This window comes from Saccostrea echinata, unplaced genomic scaffold, assembly GCF_033153115.1.
Source record: "Saccostrea echinata isolate AGI-Se365-2 ecotype Australia unplaced genomic scaffold, CSIRO_AGI_Sech_v1 ptg000002l, whole genome shotgun sequence".
Lineage (NCBI taxonomy): Eukaryota > Metazoa > Mollusca > Bivalvia > Ostreida > Ostreidae > Saccostrea > Saccostrea echinata.
Window position 1 is genome coordinate 5,207,501 of NW_026889751.1, and position 19,180 is coordinate 5,226,680.

At 33.3% G+C, this 19,180-nt stretch overlaps 1 protein-coding gene across 2 annotated transcripts in view; it reads left to right on the top strand.

Moving 5' to 3' along the window:
* LOC133205881 (ran-binding protein 3-like) overlaps window positions 1-19,180 on the top strand; it is a 36,624-nt gene that overhangs the window by 15,381 nt on the left and 2,063 nt on the right. For both annotated transcript variants that reach the window (XM_061341771.1, XM_061341780.1), the window contains 8 exons: window positions 204-423; window positions 1,340-1,421; window positions 1,541-1,682; window positions 6,032-6,150; window positions 11,500-11,620; window positions 16,557-16,696; window positions 17,438-17,589; window positions 18,147-18,235. In XM_061341771.1, the coding sequence (XP_061197755.1) occupies window positions 204-423; window positions 1,340-1,421; window positions 1,541-1,682; window positions 6,032-6,150; window positions 11,500-11,620; window positions 16,557-16,696; window positions 17,438-17,589; window positions 18,147-18,235 (1,065 nt within the window). The remainder of the gene's footprint in view (window positions 1-203; window positions 424-1,339; window positions 1,422-1,540; window positions 1,683-6,031; window positions 6,151-11,499; window positions 11,621-16,556; window positions 16,697-17,437; window positions 17,590-18,146; window positions 18,236-19,180) is intronic.

The window sequence follows — 19,180 nt, forward strand, 5'->3', positions numbered from 1 at the left end:
AATTCATAAATTTTGTGATGGAAAAACGAATGACAGAATTAACTGAAGATGCATTAAAACAATTTTACAAATACCAAATAATGAAATATTTACATGTAATTTCAAATTCAATAAATTTATTCATCTAAATTTCTGAAAATATAATTAGGTTGTTTTGATAGAAATATATATTAGATATATTTATTACTGTTTTGATTTGCAAGAGTGCGATGTTAAAGATAAAGAAAAAGAAAATCAAGAGAAATCTGGCAGTGATGATGTGCCCAGTGAAGTCTGTAAGGTCTCCAGTGATTCAGGAGTAAAACGTGATGTGGAAAAGAAAAAAGACAATGACAAAGAGACTAATCCTTTATGTGACTCTAGTGCTACAAATGATACCACACAGGAAAATTATTTTGCTGCTGCTCTTGCCAAATCAGACGGGTAATTATCAGAGCTGTCATTTGATTAATAAGAAGTATATGGGTATCATTAGTTTTCTTGACTTGTGAAAGTTCTCTTGGTATCTTAGATGCCTCTAAGTGTTGTTGATTAGTTGGTATATATTTAATTATGCCTGTTTGATGAAGGGAAACACTCTTTCTGCCACTGTGACAGTCTTTCTGCCACAAAAATATTAACCTTGGTCATAACTTTTGAATGAGAAAAGATAGGGCTGTCATATTTCACATGTATATTACATGTACCTGTGACAAGACCTTTTCAAATGCACTATGAGTTTTGACCATGACCTTGAAGTCTTGACTTCCTTTTCAGAAATTTTAACAATGGTGATAACTTTTGAATTAAAAAGATAGGGTGTTTATTTTTCAGATGTGCATTATCTGTGACAAGACCTTTCTGAATGGGCTATGATTTTGATGTTAAGACTTTCATCTTTTTTAACATTATTAATAACTTCCAAGTGAGAGAAGATAGGACTTTTATATTTTATATACTGGTATTTTTGACCTCATGACCTTGACCTACTTAATAAATATTTTAAATTTGACCATAACTTTTGTACCAGAAGAAGCAGGACTTTCATATTTTTTTTCACATGTGCATTACTTGCAAAAAGACTTGTTTTATGATATTTGACCTCATGACCTTGATCCTAAAGTTTGAGTCAGTTTTCAGAAACTTTAATCTTGGTTGTAACTTTTATAAATTTTAATTTTTTTTGTATGATGGACAGACAAGACAGGACACACAGACAATTACAATGTGTCGTAAATAATTGCATCCCACGAAAATAAGACCCAGAAAGCAGGGGACCATAATTCTTGGAATTTGCTTGTTTATCTTAAAATATACTTGTCAATCAATTTTCAGCCATGAAATCTTTTGTATGTTACAGAAAAGAATCAGAATCATCGTCCAAAACAGATGAAAAATCAGGACAGTTCATATTTGGTCAAAATTTAGATGAGCGTGTTACCGTAAGTCCATAGATTTCATTTCTGAAGTTTTACAATGAAGCCTCCAAAATTTAAATTTTCATTCTTTTAAAGGATATGAATCCTCTATAGGTTTTATTATTATATACATTTATATACAGGGTGTTGCAAAATCTCCTAATGAGAAAACTGAAGAAGGTTTTGTGTTTGGTCAGAACTTAGAGGAGAGAGTGATCAAAACAGATCCGTCTTCTGGTGAACAAGAAGAAACTGAACCAAGCAGAGATTGTCTCTCTCCTTCAGGTAAATATACTGTATCAGACTTGTTCATCCATATCAACTATATATACAGATATAATTGTGTTAAATGATGATAAATTATGTTTAAGTTTACATTTTTCAGTTTTTGTGCATTGTACAATCAAGTTTGATTAGGAATATGTTATTTTGCTAAGTCTTGGCATTAACCACGCCAAAGCAGTTATGTGAACGAGAAAAAAAAAATTTCTTATCACTATCAGAAACCATGTGCAAGAATTTTTTTAGGTCACCTGAGTTCACTCAGGTGACCTATTGCTATCTGTTTTCGTCTGTCGTTGTGCGTTGTGCTTTAACATTTGAACATATTCAGCTTCCTCTCTGAAACCACTCTACCAATTTCAACCAATTTTGGCATAGAGCATCTATGAGTGAGGGGGAACAAAAATTGTGAATTTCATGGTCCCTACCCCCCTGGGGCCTGAGGGGTAGGGCCAAAACAATTAAAATTAATGCAATCTTTAAAAATCTTCTTCTTTACTCCTGGACATCAAGCAGTCAAAGTGTAGGCATGATTGTAATAAGCATTGAGCCCTCTACCAAAATTGTAAAATTTATGGCCCGAGAGATCAGGGGTTCTGGTGCTAGGGCGGGGCTCTACTGATTATAAAGTGAAAATGCATTAATTCTTCGAAATCTTTTCCTCTGCTCCTGGGTATTAAGCAAACATTCAGTATGCATAGTTATGATGAGGAAAGGTGCCTCTTCTAAAATTGTGAATTTCATGGCCCCTGGGTCAGGGGTTCTGGTGTTACGACGGGGCTCTAATGATTATTTAGTGAAAATGCATTAATTCTTTGAAAATCCTCTCCTCTGCTCCTGGGCATTAAGCCGATAAACTAAGTACATAATTATGATGAGGAAGAGTGCCTCTTCCAAAATTTTGAATTTCATGGCCCCTGGGTAAGGGGTTCTGGTGTTACGACGGGGCTCTTATGATTATGTAGTGAAAATGCATTAATTCTTCAAAAATCTTCTCTGCTCCTGGGTATTAATTTGATGAACTAAGTACATAGTTATGATGAGGAAGAGTGCCTTTTTTAAAATTGTGAATTTCATGGTCCCAGCAGGGCTCGACATTAACTTTTTTTCCTACTTTCCATTCGGACAAGTGACCAAGACATTTACTTGTCCGAACTTCAACTTCACTTGTCTGAAAAATTTTCAATAAAGATCTAATACTTTGAACTGAAAAACTAAAAATAAAGTACATTACATGTACATGATGTTATTTACAAATACAACGAACACATAAAACAAAATTTTATCTAGACTTTCTGTCCTGACAACATAAATGCTGTCAACATAAAACAGACTCCGAACTTCGTCAGTTTGATGCCTTTGCAGTAGTATGCAATTAGTGAACTTCAATCCCGATCGAGTGTACTCAATTACATATTAGCAATCTATACCGGGATCGAAGTTCGGTTTTTATGTACTGTTTCTGTCTTAAAGTACCGGTAAACTTTTAACAGTCATTCTTTTAAATATTTAGAGTCTTCTTTACATAAAAATGCACTTGTCCAATCGGACAAGTGCCCAGCAATATTCAATTGTCCGTATTTTTTTTTCACTTGTGCCGGACAAGCGTTAATGTCGAGCCCTGCCCAGGGTCAGGGGTTCTGGTGTTAAGGTGGGGCTCTAATGGTTATATAGTTAAAATGCATTAATGATTTAAAAATCTTCTCCTCTGCTCCTTGGTATTAAGCAAACAAACAATATGCATAATTATGATAAGGAAAGGTGCCTCTTCTAAAATTGTGAATTTCATGGCCTTTGGGTCAGGGATTCTGGTGTTGGGGTGGGGCTCTAATGATTATATGGTGAAAATGCATTAATTCTTCAAAAATCTTCTCCTCTGCTCCTGGGTATATAAGCCAATGAACTACTATAGATTCCTTATTTTTCGCGAGTACTTATTATCGCGAAATGGCTCTTGAACATCAAATCTTGATAACAATAATTTGCGAGTGGGCTATTGATCATGATATTTAACATGGATTTCATCACCATAAAAATAAGAGTGAGTAATTTATTTCGCGAGTGGTGCTTCTCGTGAAATTACATGATAATTAATTCCTTGTGTATATTTAGGAATCTACAGTAAGTACATAGTTATGATGAAGAAGAGTGCCTCTTCCAAAATTGTGAATTTCATTGCCCCTGGTGTTAGGGTGGGACTCTATTGATTATATAGTGAAAATGCATTAATTCTTCAAAAATCTTCTCTGCTCTTGGGTATTAAGACGATGAATTCAGTACATAGTTATGATGAGGAAGAGTGCCTCTTCCAAAATTGTGAATTTCATGGCCCCAGGGTCAGGGGTTCTGGTGTTATGAGAATACAAGAAATAATGTTATAATTATATATATAGAAACTAAATAAAAATGAATGTTAAATGAATGGTTTAAATGAGCAAAGCATGCTCAAAGTCACATTCTTGCCTGGAAAGCAATATAAAAGATTGATATAAAGATTATTTATATATTTAGCAAATTTTAAATTGTTCACAGTATGTTTACACTGAGGTGATCTGTTTGACAGTGCATAAGTTATTAATAGGTAAAATCAAGATTGACAAGAGACAGGATAAAGTTGTTTTATACATTATCAAAGTGAACAAAGAATCACAGAGAGCTAGGGTGACTTGAAATTAGTGACAAGTGGCAAATAGAAATGTTATACAATGTATAGCCAAGTCACTGTGTACTGAATTGTAGCACTAGGCAAGTGACACATATTGAATACCTTACACAGTGGGCAAGTGTTCATTCTATTTGTATATTTTGCATTCATTATCATCTCTCTAAGGCTTGGGAAAACCAAGTTTGATCCCATTGGCAGGGAGATCACTTGGGTCTAGCAGGCTACAATATGCAAGGGTATTTTTACCAGATTTTTGAAATTCTCGGGCATCATTGCTTCGTCTATCAGTTAATTTTGTTTTATACTTCTATGGATCCTTTACAGTGTTGTATTATACTCAGGTGACCATTACAGGGTTCGACACTAACGTTAGTCCGTTAGTCTCAGACTAATACATTTTCATTCTGACTAATAAAATATGTGGCTAATTAGTCCGAACGGACCAATAAAAATTTCTGAAAAACAGTGTGAATAAATTACCAATGTCCGATTCTCGACAACTTTTACTGGAAAACCCCGTGTGTATTTTTAGATTTCTAGCTTTGGGCGGGTAGTTACGCAATGCCGGGTCAATTCAGCGCTTAATTTTTCGACTGATCGATATGAAGTATAAGGTTTTAGCGATCGTGATTTAGTATGACACCACTAAGAAAGATGTTGGACGTTTTGGATGTAATGTAAAGACAAAAAAAAAAAAGAAAAAAAAAAAAAGAAAAACGAGATTGGAAATACGATCGTACTTGCTGATTGCGAGATTTCAATGAATCTGTGGAATAATATATTTTCACGTAAATACTTTGTTTATTTCAAAAAATAAATGTATATTAATTGTTACATTAATTAGTGTTAAAAAACATTGATGTTTCTTTTTTTTTTGACGGACTAATGAAATCGCGTGCGGACTAGTAAAAGTAATGAAGCACTAGTCCGGCTGGACTAAAGCCTTAAAAAGTTAGTGTCGAACCCTGCATTAAGGCCCTTAAGCTCTTGTTTTGAATAGTGGTACCCTATATATAAATGTACAAGTACCTCTGGATTGGAAGAATATCAAATTAGTTATTGCATGACCATGATATTAAAAATAATCATGATCTTGGCTTAGGTTAAACTTTCAAGGTCAATATATAGTGATTGGAATTGACTTTCCTCATATTTTGCACTTGGTGCCAGACATGTGTTGGAAAACCAAGGGGAAAAAATGTGATTAATGCTACTTGACAAAATTTTGTTTTTACTGAAGATAACTGATTCCAACCAAAATAAAATACCAGTCTCTATTACAGGTTTGTATATGCTTCTGCTGCCAAATTCAGGGTGTTACACATGTGCTTAAAAACCAGAAAAAAAATGTTGGCATAATTTTACTAAAGAGAATTTTAAAACCTATCCACAAACAAGGTCTTTATCAAGTTGCCATTGGGATAATTTGGACTCAAGTTCATTGTAGAAATTTAGAAAAGAAACAACAAGATGAAAAAGTGTCCATTGGTTATCCCAATCATGATACATGTATGCTACTACTTTGCTTTCAAATATTTGATGTTTAATTTTATCATTTTGTTATGACATAAATAGTGAATTAGGATCTTGAAAGTGATGTAGTTAGGATCACATTTTGTTATGATCCAATCTAATATGATAAAAGGTATTGCTCATATAAGCAGTAATCAAACAGTGCACTCTGTAGATAAAAGCCTTACATTGGAGGAATCAGCCCGTGAATTCCAAGCAAGAAAAGAGAAACATGTTGATTACAAGGAGGTGGATGTTGTAACAGGGGAGGAGGGGGAGTCCAATGTTTTACAGGTATGTAGCACTAATCATGCAGGTAATTTGACAGGGGGTGAGGAGAAGAGGTTCAATTATTTATTGGTAAAACTAACATTTATCATATTTGTGCCTTAAGCATGAAATATTTTCATATCTTACCTGGAACGACAAATTTGATATGGTCAAGACATTGATTAATTATAGTTTGTGAAATGCGTCAAAACTCTGATTCGAATTTTGTGGCATAGTACATGCTAAATATCAATACATACATGTATTATTATACTGATTATCCTATGACTGCAAGGACTAGACCAACTTATTTTTATCATAAATTCCCAATATTGATATAACAGATTACAGAGTGAATTTGTATATGATTCAATATTTACATTTGCTGTGTTTTTCTACTATGCCAACTTTGAAATTGATTTGAATGCCATTTTCTGTATATACTCACACAAAGAAATATACAGGGAGAAACTCACCCTAAAGTGACATTACAATGAGGCTACGGAGACGTTAATAAAAATGTAACGATATAGGGCAGCGAGGAATTCAAACATTGAGTAAATTTTTGGAGCTTTTAAACATGTAAAATGTAAATATAATGAATGTTTTAAAGTTTAGTATGAATTATTGGTGTGTAAATCACACAGACTTGCACGTAGGCTTATTAGCTCTACTGGTCAGAGACCAGAAGAGCTTATGCGATAGTAATGTGTCCGTCGTCAGTCCGTCTGTCTGTCTGTCTGTCTGTCTGTCCGTCTGTCTGTAAACAATTTTTAAAAATGCTACTCCTCCTACAGTTTTGGTCTGATTTCAATATAACTTGGCACACAAGTAGACTACACTAAGATACATAATTCTGTGTATCGGTTTTTGATTTCGATGAACGGTGTTGCCATGGTTACTAAAAATAGAAATTTCTGTGAAAAACATTCAAAATGCTACTCCTCCTACAGTTTTGATCTGATTTTAGTATAACTTGGCACACAAGTAGACTACACTAAGATACATAATTCTGTGTATCGGTTTTTGATTTCGATGAACGGTATTGCCATGGTTACTAAAAATAGAAATTTCTGTGAAAAACATTCAAAATGCTACTCCTCCTACAGTTTTTATCTGATTTTAGTATAACTTGGCACACAAGTAGACTATACTAAGATGCATAATTCTGTGTATCGGTTTTTTATTTCGATGAACGGTTTTGCCATGGTTACTAAAAATAGAAATTTCTGTGAAAAACATTCAAAATGCTACTCCTCCTACAGTTTTGATCTGATTTCAATATAACTTGGCACACAAGTAGACTATACAAAGATGCATAATTCTGTGTATCGGTTTTTGATTTCGATGAACGGTGTTGCCATGGTTACTAAAAATAGAAATTTCTGTGAAAAAAATTCAAAATGCTACTCCTCCTACAGTTTTGGTCTGATTTCAATATAACTTGGCACACAAGTAGACTACACTAAGATACATAATTCTGTATTTTGGTTTTTGATTTCAATGAACGATGTTGCCATGGTAACTAAAAATAGAAATTTCTGTGAAATACTTTCAAAATGCTACTCCTCTTACAGTTTTGGTCTGATTTCAATATAACTTGGCAAACAAGTAGACTACACTAAGATACATTATTCTGTATATCGGTTTTTGATTTCGATGAACATTGTTGCCATGGTTACTAAAAATAGAAATTTCTGTGAAAAACATTCAAAATGCTACTCCTCCTACAGTTTTGATCTGATTTCAATATAACTAATGGCACACAAGTAGACTATACAAAGATGCATAATTCTATATATCGGTTTTTGATTTCGATGAACGGTGTTGCCATGGTTACTAAAAATAGAAATTTCTGAGAAAATCATTCAAAATGCTACTCCTCCTACAGTTTTGGTCTGATTTCAATATAACTTGGCACACAAGTAGACTACACTAAGATACATAATTCTATGTATCGGTTTTTGATTTCGATGAACGGTGTTGCCATGGTTACTAAAAATAGAAATTTCCTTGAAATACCTTCAAAATGCTACCCCTACAGTTTTGGTCTGATTTTAGTGTTACTTAGCATACAAGTAAACTACACTAAGATACATAATTCTCTGTACCATTTTCGGATTTTGATGAATGGTGTTGCCATGGTTACTAAAAATAGAAATTTTCTTGAAATACTTTCAAAACGCTACTCCTCCTACACTTTTTGTCTGATTTCAGAATAATGTGACATACAAGTAGACTACAGAGATACATAATTGGTGTTATTGTTTTTTGATTTTGTTGAATGATGTTGCCATGGTTACTTAAATCAAAATTTCAGTAAAATTGTTTTTAAAGGCTACTCCTCCTACAGTTTTAGTCTGATATAATAATAAATCTTGCCAAAAAGAGACTAAACCAAGGATCATTATTCTATTTATTGCTGTTGCAAAGTTTCAAGTCCAAGTGCTACTTTTATCTTCCTTTATAAATACAACCAGTAGAGCTACAGTCTCATCAGAGACTTCTGGTTTTTCATGAAGCGCTAGCACGCTATGCTTACGTGACAAGTCTGTGTGATTTATACACCAATAACTCACACAAAACTTAAAAACATTCCTTAATTGTTGTAGATATTGTGTGCTTACCTAAAACATGCAATCATAGAATGTACCTGTAAAAGACCACTGTAATATTTCATGGAAATCATCAGTGGATGCCTTGTACTATTTAAGTGTTGTACCTTTATATTACATATATATTAAAAACCTTTGTGTACAGAAATTAAAAGAAGCACAATATAGTAAAGACTAATAAAAACTAGTAAAAACCAGTAAAAACTAATCTGACACCTGTGCAGTCCATTTCACTGAGATTATTTTTCGTATTTCAAGAAAATCTCTTTTTCTATCAATTTTATTTTAATTTTAAATAAGCATAGTAAAATTAAAGTCATATACAATAAGATACATCTTGAACTTTCAAAAGAGAAGGAGAACAGTATCAGCATATTATTATCTATGCAGCTTTGTAAATTAAATGTTCCGTTTTTCAAGTGCTGTGTTTCAGCAATAAATATTTTAAACTGGTAATTTTCTAAGGTCACCAGAGTACCGGTAACCCAGGTGACTTATTGCTATCTGTTCTGTCCATTGTCTGTTGCGTGTTAACATTTGAACATTTTCAGCTTTTTCTGTGGAAGCGCAGAACCATTTTAAACCAATTTTTAGCTCACCTGAACCAAAGGCTCAAGTGAGCTATTATAGAAAAAATCTTTAAACAAATCTTTTTCCCTCAAATAGCAAAGTCATAATTCGTCATATTTATATGGAGGCATCCTCAGCTAAGGTAGATTCAAATTTTTTCAAATTATGCCCCCTGGAGGTAGGGTAGGGCCACAGGTTTATTATACCTATTCCCACTTTTTGAAAATCATGTAGGAAAAGGTAAGATTTTATGTGGGAATAGGTGGAATTTTTGTGTAAACAAATAATTAACAGTCTAAACATATAATTACTTTAAAAACAGTGATTATTTAACACCTATTGGAATAGAGGACAGGTAAATTGGCTTTTTTAAATTATAAATCAGACTTTGCTTATATTTGAAAGAAAAATTGGAGATTTTTAAGTGAATTAAATCATTTTTTTCTGATAATCTATTTATTCTATTTTCTAAAATTCAGCTAATTTAATGCATTTTTTTCATAAATTTATTTTATATTCAAAAATCAAGATATTAAAGTGTTTTTTAAATACATTTTTTTTTTATTTTCTAAAATCCATATATTTAATTGAAATCATTTTTTCATAAATCTATTTATTTTCTGTCTTAAAATGTACAAAATAAAAGGTAAATCTTAGATGGGATGTAATCTGATTACAATAAAAACAAAGTAACTAGTATCTAAATATCTATTGTTATTTGGAAGTGGGAATAGATGGAATTGAGATTTTTAAAAAGTGGGAATAGGTAGAAGACATCTGGCCACAATGGCCAATCAAAGTTTTACATAGAAAAAAAACCATAGCAAAAATCTTTAAAAATCTTTTTCTCAAGATAAGTAAAGTCCATCTTCGCTAGCCAAGGGTTTCTGATACACTACTCTCCTCATAAACCCTTGGCATACGGTGCTGACAAAAGACGGGATTGTTTTTGTCACGTGATCATGATTCTTACCAGGTACGCACAGATTGCGTCATCGACAGAAATGAAAAGCGTATTTAAAAAAATTTTGTTTTTAAAGAATAATTAACAAGAAGGTATTGAGTTATGTTAATTTGTTATTTAAACATGTAAAAATGCAAATCTACATCTTCAGTACAGATTCTTAATCACATATTTTGCACGTAGCTTTAGATATTGGATGGCACCATATAGCTATTCATAGAATGGCATGTTATCTTACGGATCATTGTTTACTTGCATTTTACATTACCGATATTAAAGAGTCAAGATATATCCTGAACGCAAATATCGTCATTTACAAAAAACAATTGCTGATTGGTCGAAGGATGTCGATCAACTCCAATCACAACTTGAGAAAAAAATCCCAACTTTTTTTAACATCATATGCCAAGGGCTTATGAGGAGAGTAGCGTATCAGAAACCCTTGGCTAGCGAAGATGAGTAAAATCATGATCTGTCAAATTTATTAGGAAGAATCCACAGGAAGTGCACATTCAGATTTGTTCAAATCATGCCCCTTTGGGATAGAGTGGGGCAACAATAGGCATTAGGAGTTTTACATAGAAATACATAAGAAAAATCTTTTTCTGAAGAACAGCAAAGCCATGATAAGTCATATTTATATGGAAGCATCCTCAGGTAGTGTAGATTCAAGTTTATTCAAATCATAACCCCTGGGGGTAGGGTAAGGCTACAAAGGGGGATCACAATTTTACATAGGAATATATATGAAAAAGAATCTATTGATGAAGAACATTAAGTCCATAGTTACTCAGGTGAGCTATGTGACCCAGGGCTTCTTGTTGAAAGTGTCCTTTTAATGTAGCTGCTGACGATGAACTTTCAAGGAAAACAATTATTGATGTGCAAAGCATTAATTATGTGTTGCTAAGATATTTTCAATATCTAGTACCCTGTGTAGGGAAAATTTTTAGGGAGTGGGCGTAGAAATTATACCTACAAATAGTTATCATTTTTAATTAAAATGTCTTCCAGTAAAATGTCATGAAGAGTTATTGTCTTAATCAAAAAACTTATTAAGTTCTATGAAACGTGATGCATTAATAATTTAACTTAAGCTGATATAATATGTCAATGTCAAAAGAAGACTTAATTTATTACTTATATAAATAGGAAAACAACCTTTTAAAAATATTGCAATTGACAGTTCACAATGAATAATTTTTGTGAAATACTTGCTTATAGGCTACTGCCAAGCTTTTTGTGTTTGAATCCCATGGTCAGAATTGGGTGGAGCGTGGCAGAGGACTGCTGAGGTTGAATGATCTGATAACACCATCACCGACAGAGTTCCAGTCTAGACTAGGTAGGAGACATAACGTCAATAATGGGGGAGACATCTAGGTCATAGCAGCTACATGATTCCTTCATAAAGCTATGATCTATAACTTTTCCAATTTTAAGATGAATTTAAGTTCAATTTTTTTTAATGTTTTTTTTACACAATATATGTAACAAACTACGGTATCTCAAACACTGATATCTCAAATACCATGGATATGTCAAAGTGATTTGGAAGTCCCAACCACTTATTCTTTAGTATTTTACCCTCATTATCTTGAATCCTCAGATAACTCAGAAGTTTTTTTCTCAGTCCCATTGAGTTCAAGTATCAAGGCTTGCTTGTATGTTTGATTTTTTTATACATACTGCAAGGTTTTAAACTAACTTGTAATCCTTGATAGCCATGTGGGCTACTGAACCTTGCAATTCTGGGGCCCACATCAAAATTTATTCGCCCACAGATTATCACACCTTCTATTGAATATAAAAACAACAACCCCATTTTTCGTTTTCTTTTATCATGTGATTCGTGTTTTTTTTCTATCCGTTGTAACATTATGCACGACTTATCTAAATTTGAAGCGGGACTCTTCTGTTTATGAAGATTGATATAATCATTCAATATCATATAGAACACTCAAGAGAAAAGTACAAAACATTTGGACAAAATTGAAAAACAAATATTTATTATCGTAAATTTTCTAATCGCCATGTGGGCAACTTGAACGTAATTTTAAGTTGCCCACATGGAACATTAGTTGCAAATTGTGAGTGGGCGACTGTTAATTTCAAACCCTGTATCATAGCAATCACATAAAATCAAATAAAGTATGTTACTGGCTCCTGTGTATATTTAGGTCAAATGATTCATTCAGGTGACTTATTAGTACTGCAGTTTATTTTCGTCCACCATTGTGCATTGTCCGTCAGTCATAATCTTTCAAAAATTTTAAGTTTTTCTTGTACAACTGAACCAATTTTGGAATATACCATCTATGGGTTAAGGGGAATGAAAACTGAAGTTCGTGGTCTCTGTCTCCATGGGGCTTGAGGGTTGGGTCCAAAACCATCAAAATTCACACAATCTCCAAAAATTACTACTTACTCATGGACATTCAGCAGGATTGTTTGCATATTTATAATAAGCCATAAACCTTTTACCAAAATTGTGAAATTCATGACCCCTTGGCCCAAAGGTTCAAGCTCAAGAGCGTGGTTCAAATGTTGAAAATTCATAATACTAGTATCTTATAAAATCTTAATATACAAATATAGCCTTTGATGAAGTCAATTCTTAGATATAGACCTTAAAGAAAGCATATCGACCGAGTATGAAGTGCAAGGTCAATATGCTTTCTCTAAGGTCTATGTGTCTAGGGATTGTACAGAATCAAAAGGCTATATTTGTTTAACTTATTTTTATACCCCACGCAATGAGTTGCGTGAGGTATAATGTTTTTGACCCGTCCGTCAGTCAGTCAGTCAGTCAGTGTGTCAGTCAGTCAGTCCGTCAGTCCTGTTTTTTTGTCAGTGCAACTCCTCATAAACAGCTGCACAGAATTTCGTCAAATTTTGCAGAGATTTAGGACACAATGTGTAGATGTGCATATTACCAGGAAATTCCAATTCCTTTATTTTTTCTGGGAATTTCAGCACTTTTCAACTTAAGATTTTTGGTCATATCTTGAATATAGAGATGAACAGTTTGTCAGCGCAACTCCTCTTAAATCACTGCACAGAATTTGGTCAAACTTTGCAGAGATTTAGGACACAATGTGTAGATGTGCATATTACCAGGAAATTCCGATTCCATTATTTTTCTGGGAATTTCGGCACTTTTCATCTTAGATTTTTGGCCATATCTTGAATATAGAGATGAACAGTTTGTCAGCGCAACTCCTCTTAAACCACTGCACAGAATTTGGTCATACTTTGCAGAGATTTAGTACACAATGTGTAGATGTGCATATTACCAGGAAATTCCGATTCCTTTATTTTTCTGGGAATTTCGGCACTTTTCAACTTAGATTTTTGGCCATATCTTGAATATAGAGATGAACAGTTTGTCAGCGCAACTCTTCTTAAACCGCTGCACAGAATTTGGTCAAACTTTGCAGATATTTAGTACACAATGTGTAGATGTGCATATTACCAGGAAATTCCGATTCCATTATTTTTCTGGGAATTTCGGCACTTTTCAACTTAGATTTTTGGCCGTATCTTGAATATAGAGATGAACAGTTTGTCAGCGCAACTCCTCTTAAACCGCTGCACAGAATTTGATTAAACTTTGCAGATATTTATGACACATTGTTTAGATGTGCATATTACCAGGAATTTCTGATTTCATTATTTTTGCCTTAAGAGTTTTGCCTATTATTGGAGAAACTTTCCAGCTAGGTAATAAGGAAATCCACTGAAATCAGCTTTTGTAATGAAATTTTATGTGAAATATTTTATGACCTTAAAAGACCCCAAAATATTAATGATTTAACACACACACAAAATTTTGGACAGTTCACCCCCCCCCCCCCCCTTCCCCCCTTCAAATTGGTGCTTTGCCTTAAATAATTTCATAAGTACAGTATATAAACAAATTCATATGACTACTCATAATTTTGTTTCCATCAATTATTTAAATGTGTAATTTGTCATGTGTTGGACATGGACTTACACTCATTAACAAATTGAAATCACTGAGGAATTTAAATAAGAGTTTGTCAGCATAACTCCTGCACTGAATTTCCTGAAACTTTGTAGGTATTTCAGACATAATGTATAGATTTGTATATTACCAAGAAATTTTTATTCCATTATTTATCTAGAAACTTCAGCTCAATTAAATTTGTAACATACAAAGATTTGAATGTCCTTATATGCAAGAAGTTTTGATGTGATGATTTTTTGCAAGTAAAGCCCCTTTTTGAATTATACTGTGTTTTTAAAATGCACTGTGCCATTCATTACATGTTGCATTGTTGAGTTTTGGGGGAGCATGGGGTATGTGAGCTTGCTCACTTTTTCTTTCATTTAATATCAGTTAATGAGGAATGTCTTAAAAATCCATGTTTGTAATGCTCATATTGGAGCTGAAGATTTTTTTTTAGAAACGTTCATTTGTTATCTACTATTGTGACATCATCACTATTGTTGCTGGTGGGCCAATTTCAACCAATCTTGGATAAAGGGGATTCAAATTTGTTCAAATGAAGGGCTGCACACTCTTCCAAGTGGAGATAATTAAGTAATTGTGAAAATTGGGTGGGGTCATTTAAAAAATCTTCTCAAGATCCACTGGGCCAGAAAAGACGAAACTTATGTGAAAGCTTCCTGACATGGATTCAGATTTGTTCAAACCATAATCCCTGTGGGTAAGGAGGGGCCACTATGGACAATCAAAGTTTTACATGGGAAAAATCAAGAAAAGTAAAGCCATGGTTAGTCACATTCATTTGAAAGCTTCCACAGGTAATGTAGATTCAAATTTGTTCAAATCGTGCCCCCGGGGGTAAGGTGGGGCCACTATTGGCGATGAAAGTTTTACATGGGGATACATAGAAAAAATCTTTAAAAATCTTCTTCTCATGAAAAGCAAAGCCATAGTAAGTCATATTTATTTGAAAGCATCCACAGGTAGTGTTAGGGATGCGCGATTTTATCGGTATACCGGTATATCGTGATTTTTTTATTGCGTGATGATACGGAGACTAAAATACCGGTATTTGCTACATAATTATTAATTCCAGAACTTACTAATTTATCATGTTTATTTGTTCGAACTATTAAATAGAAATTACAGAAAGTATTAAAAATGTTGAAAAAAGTTAAACAACGGCATCCAAATATGCTTTATTTTACATAAAATAAAAATGGAAAAAGTAAAGTTATATTTTTGTAGTTTTTTTGTAAGAAAAATTATGGAAATTCATTTGAAAATAAAGTAAAAATTCCTGGTAAAAATATCCTGATTTTATCGCGATATTTTGAGAAAAAATCGTGATATATCACAATACGAAATTTGTTGGCGATACCCATCCCTAGGTAGTGTAGATTCAAATTTGTTCAAATCATGACCACAGGGGGTAGGGTGGTCCACGATGGGAAATCAAAGTTTTACATATTAAGAATATTTAGGAAAAATCTTTTTAAAAATTTCTTCTCAAGAGCAGCCATGGTTGCTCATATTTATATGGAAGCATCCTCAGGTCTTGTAACTCAAATTTGTTCAAATCTTGACCTCTGGGGGTTTGGTAGGGCCGCAATAGGCAAGCAACATTTTTTGTAAGAATATATAGGAAAAATCTCAAAAAATCTAAGACGTCTTCTCAAAAAAAGCAAAACCATGATTAGTCATATTTAAATGGTAGCAGATTCAAAGTTCAAATCATGACACCTGGGGTTTGGATGGGGTTACAATATGCGATCTTAATTTTTTGTATGGAAAAAATCTGCTGATAAGAACACAAGGGCTGTAGATGCTCAGGTTAGCATTGTGGCCCATGGGCCTCTTGTTTAGAAGATGAAATAGAAACTCCCAGTAATCATGTAATCTGGTTTGAGCTAATCAGACAGCTAGGAACAATAGAGAAAAGCAATCTTCTTTACTCATGGAATCTAGCAGGCAAGCTATTTGCATTTTTGTAATGAGTACTTACACTTTCTTCCAGAATTGTTAACTTCATGGCCCTTAGTCCATGGCTCAGGCCTTAGAGTAAACTTGTCTGTCCATTCCAGTATATAACTTTGTTATATAGAAACATGAGAGGCTCATGTTTGACATAAAAGTTGGTGATGACCAGAGGAGTGTCTACATCCTGTATTAATGTCAGGAACTCTCAAAGGTTTCTTATGATCAAAGCTATACCACAATCTTAAACATGAAGAAGGAAAGAGAAAAAGAAGTTAATAAAATTAATAAGTACAGGAGAATTCTAAATATTTGTATTTATCTTAAACAGTAATGAGAACCATTGGTAGTCTGAGAGTGATACTGAACACAAAGATTTGGCCGGGCATGACAATAGAAAGAGCTAGTAACAGAAGTGTCAGAATCACAGCCACTGATGGAGGGGAAGGGGTGAAGGTGTTCCTTATCATGGTAAGTCATGATAGAATGTGTTCCTTATCATGGTAAGTCATGATAGAATTCAGAGAGGGAAGGTGTAAGTCATGATAGAATTCAGAGAGGGAAGGTGTTCCTTATCATGGTAAGTCATGATACAATTCAGAGGGGGAAGGTGTAAGTCGTGATAGAATTCAGAGAGGGAAGGTGTTCCTTATCATGGTAAATCATGATAGAATTCAGAGAGGGAAGGTGTAAGTCATGATAGAATTCAGAGAGGGAAGGTGTAAGTCATGATAGAATTCAGAGAGGGAAGGTGTTCCTTATCATGGTAAATCATGATAGAATTCAAAGAGGGAAGGTGTAAGTCATGATAGAATTCAGAGAGGGAAGGTGTAAGTCGTGATAGAATTCAGAAAGGGAAGGTTTAAGTCATAATAGAATTCAGATGAAGGTCATGTTCCTTATCATGGTAAGACCAAGTTATAATAGAATTCAGATGCATTTGAAAGCCTCTCTCTCTTACGTATCAGTAGGATCCTCTCAATCTGTATTAGTCTAGAGGGAAAATGTGAAATTCTAGCAATATTCTAACAGACAAATGATAGAGTTTTTGTTTTAAATAAATTCTTATAAAGAGTTTTAAACAACTTTTGAAAAAAGATAAAATCAAGTAAGTAAGTAAGTCAGATTCTAGTTATAAGGAAGCTATAAATAAATGAACTGTGCATACTAATTTAAACTATTATATACTAGATAAATAATTTATGTTTATAGACCAGCCCCAAGGATTCAGAGAACATCCTTAGAGCAGTAGACTGGAGAATACAACAGCTGCGTGTGCGAGAGGATGTGGATAAACCACAGTCAGAAAAACGCAAAGTTGATCAAGATGAATCCTCAAATGAAGGCACAGCAAAAAAGCCCAGGTAAAAAATTTGTTTCTGAGATAAATTTTGATTAGATTTTAAAATGACTTATGAAAGATGAATTAAAAAATGTTGCATAAAAACTGAAAGTTGATTTACATTATCCCATTCTGTAGATACAGGTAATATATGTACAGGTGTTTGTAATCAAATATACAAGATACTGAAAAAATGAATGTATATGTTTATTTCCTGAAAATTTGAGTGTCCCTATAAAACTAAATTATAATGGTTATTGTATGCATATTTCATTTTTAGAATGAAATAAAACAATGTAGTACACCTACTGTGGAATCATCATTGTTTGTGGGGGACCAGTGTTTATGGATTTACGGCTTTCGTGGGTCACCCCTTACCCATGAATTTACATCCCCATGAACTTTTAATTTGTATACATATTGATTCATTGAATCTGCTGTAACTACTACTATAACCCACAAAATTATGTCCCCTCAAACAAGTAAAATCTTGCTTGCCCACGAACATTGACCCCCATGAATTAAAATGATTGCACAGTATTTATATATGTACATGGTATGTGCTTCATTGTGTTGTAGATCAGAAGAGCATCCTGATGGTTCCTTGGCATCTGGAAGTTTAAAGAGGGAGGAATCAGATGGAAGTGTTATTGGGCCAGAGACAGATGGTATTAATGAACTTTTCAGTGATTTTGGGGGGGAAGGGGGGGGGGCAAAAAAAGTTAGCAATTTTTTTCCCAATTAAAATCAGTTTTTCCCAATTAAAAATTATTTGTACAAAAATTATATCCACTAGTTACAATAACGCAAATAGATAGTGACACTCACTGTAAATTACTTCCACAAAAAGCTACACAGTTCTTTAAGTCCAAATTAACTTAAGGTCTATCAAAAACTTTTAATTTTAATATAGTAACTAGTATTTAAGTCCCTCTCTATGTTAGAATGTTCCACATTGCAAGTATGTGAAAAAGTGATAAAAAAAAAAGACAATGTTGATCTTTTCAAAATAAATTCATTTTTACAAAAGCATCATCAAAAATTGAAGGCATATTTATGTTTGATATTTTTTTTTTCATTTTTATGGCAATTTGGAACAATTTGGAATGCCAGTAATGGGAATTTCTATTTATTTCTTATCTATGTCCCTTATTCTGATAATGTTTAAATTTGTAATATAATGTATCTTTCTTGCCTTTATAGTAGACTGACTATGTGTTCAGGTTTATTAGAACCTTATGAAAATTGGACCAAGCAGGCATACAGCCCCTCACCATAATTTTGATATTTTATTATACTTTTTATTTATTATTCTACTGGCAATTCATTACCAAAGCCCTAACTGTTTGAAATTGTTCCATGTGAGATGCCAATTAAGTCATTTAGGCTTTGGATTTTTACATTGTGAATAATTATAAATGGTTTTTCACAATTTGAAGAAAAATGTCGCTAATTTTTCCAGTAGAAGAGGGTGGTAGTTTAAAAACAACAACAAAAACTATTACTGGGAATTATATCACATACACAAGCAGTAGCAACAAATCACAGTCAAAAAAAAAATTCTGTACATTATTATGATATTTTAATTATTTGAGAAGAGATACACGATTTAG